The 11,289-nt window shown below is 46.4% G+C and overlaps 1 protein-coding gene across 1 annotated transcript in view; it reads left to right on the forward strand.

The window, feature by feature from the left end:
- The window catches only part of Zc3hc1 (zinc finger C3HC-type containing 1), a 32,420-nt gene extending 25,551 nt beyond the window's left edge, over nucleotides 1-6,869 (forward strand). Inside the window, exons 9-10 of the mRNA XM_036182821.1 lie at nucleotides 2,145-2,351; nucleotides 6,468-6,869. Of these exons, the coding sequence (XP_036038714.1) occupies nucleotides 2,145-2,351; nucleotides 6,468-6,536 (276 nt within the window). The 3' untranslated portion in view covers nucleotides 6,537-6,869. The remainder of the gene's footprint in view (nucleotides 1-2,144; nucleotides 2,352-6,467) is intronic.
- Nucleotides 6,870-11,289: the final 4,420 nt, after the last annotated feature.

Consider the following 11,289-nt stretch of genomic DNA (forward strand, 5'->3'; position numbering starts at 1 on the left):
TAAATCCCAGCACTTGAGAGGTGGAGACAGGATCACAAGTGCAGAGGCCATCCTCCACTACTTCTGAGTTCAAGACCAGTTTGTGCTGCATGAGACCTTGTCTCAAACAAAATCAGGCTGGAGAGAGCTCAGTGGGTAGCGGTGCTTGATGCCAGGCCTGATGTGCATCCTCACACACAGGCACACACGAAATAATGTTTAAAAAGAGGAGGGGGACAGTTGGTTGATCAAGAGAGATCATAAATAGACTAACAAGACAACAGTGCAGTCGGCCAACAGCCGATGAAGACTCTGGATTCTCCCCTCCCTGCCCCGTCTCATACCGGAACTCAGGCTGCCCTGGAACTCACTGAGTACCTAGGCTGCTCTTGGACCTATAGCAGTCCTCTTGTCTCAGTGCTGAGATCATAAGCCTGACCCAGCACACCTGGCAGGTAGTTTGTTTTGCTGGGGTTCCTTTGTTTTGTTTTTTGTTTCTTAAGATTTCGTTTATTATGTATGCAGTGTTCTGCCTGCAGGCCAGAAGAGGGCACCAGATCTCATTACAGATGGTTGTGAGCCACCATGTGGTGCTAGGAATTGAACTCAGGAAGACCAGACAGTGCTCTTAATCTCTGAGCCATCTCTCCAGCCCTTGTTTTTATTTTTTGAGACAGGGTCTCTATCTAGACCAGGCTGGCCTCAAACTCACAGAGATCCATCTGCCTCTGCCTCCCGACTGCTGGGATGAAAGGTGTGCACCACCAATGCCCAGCTTTTTTGCAGTTCTTTATATATTCTAAGTACACCCTCTGTCTGAAGTCTTTGTGTATTCTAGTACACCCTCTGTCTGAAGTCTTTATGTATTCTAGTACACTCTCTGTCTGAAGTCTTTATGTATTCTAGCACACCCTCTGTCTGAAGTCTTTATGTATTCTAGTATACCCACTCTCTGAAGTCTTTGTGTATTCCAGTATACCCTCTGTCTGAAGTCTTTATGTATTCTAGTATACCCTCTGTCTGAAGTCTATGTATTCTAGTATACCCACTGTCTGAAGTCTTTATGTATTCTAGTATACCCTCTGTCTGAAGTCTTTATGTATTCTAGTATACCCACTGTCTGAAGTCTTTGTGTATTCCAGTATACCCTCTGTCTGAAGTCTTTATGTATTCTAGTATACCCTCTGTCTGAAGTCTTTATGTATTCTAGTATACCCTCTGTCTGAAGTCTTTGTGTATTCCAGTATACCCTCTGTCTGAAGTCTTTATGTATTCTAGTATACCCTGTCTGAAGTCTTTATGTATTCTAGTATACCCTCTGTCTGAAGTCTATGTATTCTAGTATACCCTCTGTCTGAAGTCTTTATGTATTCTAGTATACCCTCTGTCTGAAGTCTTTGTGTATTCCAGTATACCCTCTGTCTGAAGTCTATGTATTCTAGTATACCCTGTCTGAAGTCTTTATATATTCTAGGTATACCCTGTCTGAAGTGTAGTCGAGACAGACTTTCTCCCATTCTTAGGCTTTCTTCACTCTGATAATTTGCTTTGTTCTGCAGAAGCTTTTGGTTCCATGCAATTCCGTCTATCAGTTCCCGGGATTATTTCCTGGGCTGTCACAGTGCTTTTCAGAACATTGTTACCCACACTTAAGAAGGTTCAATAAGCCAGGTAGTGGTGGCGCATGCCTTTAAGCCCAGCACTTGCGAGGCAGAGGCAGGTGGGTCTCTGTGAGTTTGAGGACAGCCAGGGCTCTTACACAGAGAAACCCTGTCTCCAAAACAAAACAAAACAAAAACAGAAAAAGGTTGAGTAGCCTAGTGTGTCGTCACACCTGTAATCCCAGCTCTCCAGAGGCTGAGGATAGAGGCGAGTTCAAGGCCATCCTGAGGTGCACACTGGCACCGACCCTATCTCAACAGAAAGAGGCCAGGGTTAAATATCTAAAGAATGAGAGGGAAATGAAAGGACAGTTTAAAGAGCATACTTGGGAAGCTGAGACAGTCCGGTGACCAGCCTGGGCTACATAGCATGACTTTTATCTCAAAACAACAGAGGTAAGATAATAATAAAGCCGAGCTAGAAGTGCAGGTGGTTGTGTGGTTCTGAACGTGAGTGGCTGCAGTGTCTCCATGACAAGACTGTGCCTCTCCTTTGTCCCTCAGGACACCTCTCCTCGCAGCTTCTTTGATCCCACCTCTCAGCATAGAGATTGGTGCCCTTGGGTGAATCTCACACTTGCCAAAGAAACCAGGGAGCGTGAGACAACGGAGGAGGAGACCAGTACCCCAGCAGAGCCGGGCTGGAAGGCAGTGCTGACCATCCTGCTGTCCCACAAGCGTTCTAACCAGCCAGCTGAGATGGACTCCATGGTGAGATGGCCACTGCCCAGCGTGTGGGGGTGGGGTGGGTGGGGTGGGGGTGGGGGGATAGCAGCAGAGGCTGGCCCTGTAGTTAGTGCCTGCCTGCTTCCTTTTTTTTTTTTTTTTTTTTTTTTTTTTTGTGGTTTTTCGAGACAGGGTTTCTCTGTAGCTTTGGAGCCTGTCCTGGACTAACTCTGGAGACCAGGCTGGCCTTGAACTCACAGAGATCCACCTGCCTCTGCCTCCTGAGTGCTGGGATTACAGGGGTGCGCCCCACCGCCTGGCCCTGCCTGCTTTCTGCTTTCAGGAGCACAGAGGTGGATCAGTCATTCTGAACCGCTTAGCGTGTGGCATTCCATGACTTTCTGGTAAATTCTTTGTTCCTCCAGCTGAAATGACTCCAAGTAGGAAAGGAATACAGCCACAGGAATAGACGGATGGGCAGCTGCCTCGGCCTCGTGCTCGGCACAGCTGCTTTCTGTCAGTCTCCTTCACTTGCATTTGGAGTCTTGCCCAGTTAACTGTTTGGAGCTCCGGACCCTGATGCCAAACCATAGTTTTATGTCCCCTGTCATCATGTTTCTTTGCTCTTACACAGCCCAGGCACGTGCTCTGGACCAGTGTTAGCTCTCACATCAGGACTGCTGCCATTACAGACCTGAGTAAATGCAAAGCCATCAGAGACATCTGGAACCCTGAATGAAAGTGACGGGTAGACATAAAGAAATCCAGGGAACTGGTTTTGTGCTCTTTCCAGGCTCAGTGCCACATTTGCCTCATAGCCTGGTGTGAGTGTAACCATGTCTGACGCCGATGCCTTCCATGGGTCAAGTGAAAAAATACTTGCCTGCCTTGGTTCCCAGATTTATGGTGGTCAGGTCATAGGATTTCCACCAGAGGGCGCTATAATTATACCAAAAGCCCAACAAAGTTCATCGTTAGTGCCCGCAGTAAGTAACTAGAGGAAGGGTTTCCAAAATCTGTCTTTCTTTGAATTTAAAAATATTTAGGTCAGGGGCCTAGCAAGATGGTCCAGTAAGGGAGCTTGCTGCTAAGCCTGAAGGCCTGAGTTCAATACTCAGAAACCTTGTAGTAAAAGGAGAGAACAGGAAGTCCTCCACATGGCCTACCTTGGTATGCATGCACACACTAAATAAATAAATTCATAAATAGATAAATGGAATAAAAATTATTATTGTTTCAGTCAGATGTGGCAGTACACCCAGTAATGCCAGCACTCAGTAGGCTTAGGCAGAAGGATCCTAAGTTGGGGGCCTGCCTGACCTATGTAGGAGACCTAATCTCCAAAAACCTCCAACAGAACAGGGATTGGGAATATAAAATACAGACAGACAACCGCTAGACCCACCACTCCAACTGGAAATGCTAAATCTGGTTCGTCCACAAATTCAGGAAACAGTGTTTTAGCTGTTCTTTGTTTTGATTTAAAGATGCTTCTCTATTGCCAGCCATGGTAGCACACACCTTTAGTCCCAGCACTCAGGAGGCAGAGGCCAGCCTGGGCTACAGAGAGATTTCCAAACTAGGGTAACGTAGTGAGAACTGTCTCAGAAAACAACAAAAGATTCCCATCTGTCACTGTCTTGTTAAATACTAAAAAGAAACCACGAGTTTTGTCATGTGGGGTGCAGTATATAGAATTAACTCATAATTGGCCCTGGACTTGGGCCTTTTAAGTTCCTCTTAGGCAGTCTGTCTTTTAGCCTTGCTGCTCTGACTGGAGGGGCTTAATGGGGCTGTAGAAAGAAAAAAGAGCTTACACTGTTTTTTCAACTTAGTTTCAGGTTTGCCAGTAAAATAAGTAAATTCCTCAGTCCTCTGAGTCCCAGTATGAGCTTCTTTTCTGGAATTTTACTTTATTGAAATATCAAAAAAAAAGGGGGGGGTACTTTTTTGTGGGGATTTTGTTGTTTTAAGATTTATGTTAGCTGGGCATGAGCACAGCTGTAATTCTAGAACTTGGAGACAGAGGCAAGCCAATCTCTGAATTCAAGGCCAGTCTGGTCTGTGGAGTAATTTCCAGACAGCCAGGGATATACAGAGAAATCCAGGGGGGGGGGGGGGAGATTGGTGTATGGATGTGCATCACATGCCTAGGAATTACAGTGGTTGTGACCCACCATGTGGGTGCTGGGAATTGAACTCAGGTCCTTGCAAGAGCAGCCAGTGCTCTAACCATTGAGCCAGTTCTCCAGACCCATTTTTTGTTCTTTTTGTTTGTTTGTTTGTTTGTTTGTTTTTGTTTTTTGAGACAGTGTTTCTCTGTAGCTTTGGAGCCTGTCCTAGACTAGCTCTGTAGACCAGGCTGGCCTCGAACTCAGAGAGATCCACCTGCCTCTGCCTCCCGAGCGCTGGGATTACAGGCGTGCGCCACCACGGCCTGGCTTTGTTTTGTTTTGAAGGTTTATTTTTAACTACACATAGGGCTGGCGCTCTCTCTTTCTCTCTCTTTTTTTCTTTCTCTCTCTCTCTCTCTTTCTCTCTCTCTCTCTCTCTCTCTCTCTCTCTCTCTCTCTCTCTGTGTGTGTGTGTGTTTTGCATGTGAGTATGTGCACATGAGTGCTGGAGCTAAGGTGGTTACATTACCTGGTGTATGTGCTGGGAAGCAAACTTGGGTCCTGGAAGAGCAGTTAAGTGCTCATAACTACTGAGTCATCTCTTCAGCCTCAGTTTTGTTTTACTTTTTTTAGAAAAAGGTAAGAAAATTTTCCTTTGTTTTTAAGACTGGTAAAGGCACTTACCACCAAACCTGATGACCAGAGTTTGGCTCCAGCACCCACAGGGTAGAAGGAGAGAACCAACTCTTGCAAGTTATCCTCTGACTTCCACACATGCCATGCATGGACACGCTTACACACACAAAATAAGTAAGTGTAATTGTAAGAAATGTAAAGAGGAGCCAGGCATGGTGGCACACCTTTTTGAGACTGGTGAATCTCCATGAGTTCAAGGGCAGCCTGGTCTACATGGTAAATTCTAGGACAGCCAAAGCTACATAGTGAGGCCCTTTCTTGTGGGGTGGGGAACACTAAATAAATAAATACATTTAAGAAGGATAAGGGCGGGGTTGGGGATTTAGCCCAGTGGTAAAGAGCTTGCCTAGCAAGTACAAGGCCCTGGGTTCCATCCTCAGCTCCAAAAAAAAGAAGGATAGAGAGACAGTGGGAATGGCACATTTCATAAATTGAGGGAGGGAAATCTTGCTGACTATCCTTTGCAGTGTCTCCGAGACCCTGCCAATAGTGTCTGCTCTTCCTGTCACTCAAAGGCCGGTGGACCAAGTGTTCTGATTGAGAACTTTTATCATCTCCCTGTAACCAGAAAATCTCCAAATATTTCTTAAGTATGATCAAGAGGCAGTGAGGAGACTGGAGAGATGGCTCAGAGGTTAAGAGCACTGGCTGCTCTTCCAGAGGACCTGGGTTCAATTCCCATAACTACTTGGTGGCTCACAACCATCTGTAATGAAAGGTGTTATGCCCTCTTCTGGCCTGCAGGCATACATGCAGGTAGAACACTGTACATAATAAATAAATCTTTAAAAAAAAAATTCTTTAAAAAAAAAAAATCAATGAGAGCCTTTCTGTTTTTAGTTCTGTTGACTAAAACATGAAGCTGAGAAAGCCAAGTCTGTGTTTAAACTCTTTGGGGGTCATTCAGTTTTATTTTTCAAACTTTGATGATACAGTTAAGTCCAGCTTGGTGCCACATAAGTCATCGTTCGTAGGAGGTAACTAGGTCCAATTAAACATCCTGAGTAAGGCCAGTGCAGACCGTGTGCTGCACTCGGGGTGACGCAGGAGTGCTACTGTCACGAACAGAGATGAGGACATGTGGAGGTCCGTAGAGGGACAGGATGGCCAGGTTTCGGGAACTCAGAGCACTAGCGGTGGTCTGACAGCAGAACACAGACTTGTTGGTTTTGTTTGACTTTTAGCTGTGCATTATGTACATACTATAACATGACATGAGTTTTTATTCAGTCTCAGATATGCGTTGATCATCTCTAAGAAGCAATTTACCCAGGCAGCCCTAACACTAAACCTATCTTTTGTCTCTATGAAGGAGTGTAGTTCTGATAATGAGCTCTTTGTCTATCTACAGAGTCTCTCTGAAAAATCAAGGAAAGTGTTCCGACTGTTCCGGCAGTGGGAGTCTTTATGCTCGTCCTGAAAACACTCCGGACAGAACTGACGAAAGTGACCTAAGAAGATAAGTCTGAATTCTCTTTTTGGTCAGCTGAGGCTGCTTTTCTTTGTTCTGGTCTAATTGTAAGTGCAAAGACCAGCCATCTGCATGATGAAGAGGAGACCCATTGCCATGTGGTGATGAGGACAGGGCAAGCCACAGCATGCCCAGTTCTGTCAGAGGACTGTGGAGTTTTGAAACCAGGCACAAGACCAGGGATCAGAATACCCATTCAGCGGCTTTGCTGCAGGCACAGTGTTCTGAGAGTGTAGTCCAGGAATGTAACAGTGTGTGTTAATAAAAAAGTGTTTGCTAAGATTCTTACTACTAGAGAATTATTTTCTCCCTCCCTGGTTCCCCAGGGGAGCTTTCATAGAATTTAACTTTGGTTTATCATTGGGACCTTAGAACCAGTGTAGATATTGCTTAGTTGCACCCCAAGGAGAAAACTCTTGCAATAATAACATTCTATCCGTATTTGCTTCATTGATATCTCTAAGAAATAGGCCTCTTTTTGGTTTTTTTTGAGACAGGGTTTCTCTGTGTAGTTTTGCGCCTTTCCTGGAACTCGATTTGGAGACCAGGCTGGCCTTGAACTCGCAGAGATCCACTTGCCTCTGCCTCCCTAGTGCCGGGATTAAAGACATGCACCACCACTGCCTGGTGAAATATGACTTCTTTATTGTAGAGTATGTCCAACATAAACTAATCTCTGAATATCACTTACTAGTCTATGTTGAAATTTGTAATTAGGAATAATGAAGGTATGACTTGATGGTTAAACATGTCTCAGGACAAGGTTCTGGGTATAATTCCCAGCATGCCCTGACCCCAGATTTCTAATTGTTCCAGACTTTTTTTTTTTTTTTTTTTTTTGTATATGATTTATCTACTCTCAAGACTCTAGGAAACAAAGTAGTAAGTTAAGCCAACATAGTGGCTCACACCTATTCTCCAGTTACTTGGAGGCTGAGGCAGAAGGATTATTGGGAGTTTAAGGCTTGCATGGACTACAGTGTGAAAGCCTTTAAAAAAAGAAAAGGAAAAAGAAGGAATGAAGAAGGGGAGAAAGGTTAGTGCTCACAGATGGAATTGGAGAGGATTTCAAGGGAAGTATAGTGCTGTGTCCTACATGGCTTGGTCCTGGACACTTGCCTGGGTCAGTGAGAGAATGAAGAAAAAGCAAACAGAGACATGTGCAGAGAAAAGCTGGGACCCCGGGGGCTGCTCCCGCTCTGATGGCGCAGCGCCAACAGCAGCACAGCTTGAAAGCTCAGCGCGCTTACCGGGGGCAGCACAGGCAGAGCAGCCAGCCGGGAAGGCCTCTGTACAGAGCAGTCTCAGCGTAGAGTCAGCGGGAGACGGAAGCTGCGGGTGCTGGGTTTGCACATACTGCCAACATTCGAACTCAGACCAGAGGGAGCCTCTGCCACTCCCATGAGTCTGAGGCATTGGGGGATTCGTTGGCATGGCCGCATTCACTCAGGACTTCACATGTTCACTCAAGGCTTCCTCCATTCCCCACAAGACAGACTGGGGCAGGAGCTGGGACTCCGGAACAAAAAAGAGAGCTTGCCTTTCTTCATTTTAATCCCACACAGTGAAATCCATAGCACATGATGGGTACTCAGTTCTTAAAAGTGATGTTTGAGCCAAGTGGTGGTGGCGTGTGCCTTTAATCCCAGCACTTGGAAGGCATAGACAGGTGGATCTCTGAGTTCAAAGCCAGCCTGGTCTACAGAGCGAGTTCCAGGATAGCCAGGGCTATGTAGAGAGACCCTATCTTGGGGAGGGAGGGGGATGTTTGAACCAAGTGTAATGGCACACACCTACAGCTACTCCAGAGGCAAAGGTAGGAGAAAGGGGGCCTGCAGGGGTGAGGATGGCGGAGGGGAAAGGAAAAGGGCTATAGCGGTAGCTGAGAACACCCATCAGCTGGCCTGTGGCTCAGTGGTAGAGTGCTCGCCTAGTACACTTGATGTCCTAAGGTTCGAGCCCAGTACCTCAAACAAAACCAACAGAGGACATTTGGGAGCCAAGGAACCTGAGCAAATGACCTCAGTGTTGGGCACATTCCAGAAAGGGCAGGTGTCCTGGGCTAGCCGAATTGAGACAGGAAGGAAACTGAAAATTAGGCCAGATTGGAGTCTTATGTGACTTAGGGGAGAGTTGAGGCTTGATTCTGTGGGAAAAGGAAGAGTGTGGGAGAAGTTTTAAGCAGAGGGATGCCCTTCATGCTCAGGAAATGAACATGAACACTGCATTAGCGGGGATAAGGCAGAGTCAGGGAAGGGAAGGACAGGCCTTGGCTGTGGGACATAATTTGATAGAAATGTCACATGATCAATTTGGATGTGAAGAGGGGGGTGGTGAGAAACTGTGGAGATGGCAAACTCATTAAAGAACTTGTCACAAAAACATAAGGACCTGAGTTCGGATTCCCAACACCAACATAAAAGTGTGGGCATTGGTGCTGGGGATGTGGAGATAAGATCCCAGGGGTGGGCTGGCTGGCTGACTATAGTTGTATCATAGATTCTCCAAGTTCAGTGAGAGACCTTGTTTCAGAAAAATAAAATGGAAGACTTCTGACCTCCATATGTGACACACACACAAAATGTACTAAGAGTCTGAGTCTGTCAGAAATAAAAAATGACCTTGAGTCCTGGGCAGTGGTGGTGGTTGCACGCCTTTAATCCCAGCACTCGAGAGGCAGAGCCAAGCGGATCTCTGTTAGTTTGAGGCCAGCCTGATCTACAGAACTGGTTTCAGGACAGCCAGGACTACCAGAAACCTTGTCTTGAAACACCCCCCCCCCCCAAAAAAAAGATATAATTAAATAAACATTTTTATTAATTTACTGCCGTGGTTTGAATTTTTTTTTTCCCCATCCAAACATGTTGAGACCAAAAGACAGTCCACTGATGGATGTTGGGGCCTATAACAGAGACTAATGCTTTCCTTATAGGAGTGAATTTTAGTTTTTCTGGGACTGGCCTGGTTACCATACAAGTACTTGGTTTAGAAGTTAGTTTGGGCCGGGCAGTGGTGGCGCACACCTGTAATCCCAGCATTCAGGAGACAGAGGCAGGTGGATCTCTGTGAGTTCGAGGCCAGCCTGGTCTACAGAGCTAGTCCAGGACAGGCTCCAAAGCTACAGAGAAACCCTGTCTCAAAAACAAAACAAAACAAGAGAAGTTAGTTTGGGAGGCTGGTGATGTAGCTTAGTTGAAGAGCACTTAGTAGGCACGAAGCCCTGAGTTTGGACTCCAGTCCAGCACTTGAGATCGACGGCAGGAGGATCAGGGTTTTAGGGCCATCCTCAGCTTCATAGAGAACTCCACACAGGCCTGGGCCACATGAAACCCTGTCTCAAAAAAACAAAACCAAACCAGGCAGTGGTAGGTGTGCACACCTTCAATCCCAGCACTCGGGAGGCAGAGGCAGGTGATCTCTGAGTTCAAGGCCAGCCTGGTCTACAGAGCGAGATCCAGGACAGGCTCCAAAGGCTGGAGGGATAGCTTATGGAGTAAAAATGCCTATCAAATCTGATGGCCTGTGATCAGTCCTCAGGCCCCACATGGTAGAAGGAGAGAACTGACTTCTTCAAGTTGTTCTCTGCCTTCCACACATGCACTGAGGTATGTGCACACCCACACACATGTACACAAAATAAAATCATTTTTAACAAAGAAAAGCAAAACAAAAAGGTAGTGTTTTGGGCTCACTCTTGCTGCCTCTCCCATCACACGTCATCTCCACCAGAAGCCGATGCTTACTCTGCTCTCCAACCTCCAGAACCGTGAGCTAAAAAGCCTGTCTTTATTAGTGCCCAGTTCTGGCTGCTTTGTTAAAGCAACACACAGCAGACTAAGACATTTGTTACCCCAAAATAGCACTGTCAGCCGGGCAGTGGTGCACACGCCTTTAATCCCAGCACAGGGAGGCAGAAGCAGCTTGAGATCTACAGAGTGGGTTCCAGAACAGCCAGGGCTACACAGAGAAACCCTGTCTTGACAAACCAAAAATAGAAATAAATAAAAAGAGCACTATAAGATTTCCCACTTTAATTTAATTACCCTGGGTAATTTTATGGGATGCTGTCTAACCTGTCTTGTTTTCTCCGTGGAAACAGCCCTTGGCAGCCTCCTCTTGGCTTCCCGGGTGTACTCCACTCCAAGTCTATATTCCTGGCGGTCAGGGTTCTCCAGACCCTGTCATTTGCTCAGTCCTCCCAGCCTGTCCCTTGTCTCTTCATGACTTGTCACCGGGACCTCTAGGGTTCTCTGACAGAGGCGGGATTTCTCAGGGGAGTCAACTTGCTTTCACAGGAGGAAGACCAAAGCTCAAAAGACATGTAATAACTAGCTCTGTCATTCCTGGAGCGTGGCAGAGTGACCCTTCAATCCAGCCCTCCAGCCTTCGTTCTTTCCATTCAGTGCAGCTGGGAATAGCTTTTGGGCCTCGTGATTCTGTAATTTTCCTTTCCCAAGCCCTGAAGGGAGCTTTGCTTCCCTTGGTAGACAGGAAGATCATGTTGCAACCGTTCATAAAATACTATTTTCCGAGCCCTTTGTAGATTTTAGCCTGCTTGAATAGACTCACCAGGTGGGACATTGTTTTGGGGGGCCGTCCATTGCTCATTGCTCCCATAGACAGTTGTGACCACTTCTGAACCAACTCGTGAACCTTTCCCACCCAGTTCCATCTTAGCAACAAAGCCAGGCACTTCCTCCTC

This window comes from Onychomys torridus, chromosome 3 (assembly GCF_903995425.1).
Source record: "Onychomys torridus chromosome 3, mOncTor1.1, whole genome shotgun sequence".
Lineage (NCBI taxonomy): Eukaryota > Metazoa > Chordata > Mammalia > Rodentia > Cricetidae > Onychomys > Onychomys torridus.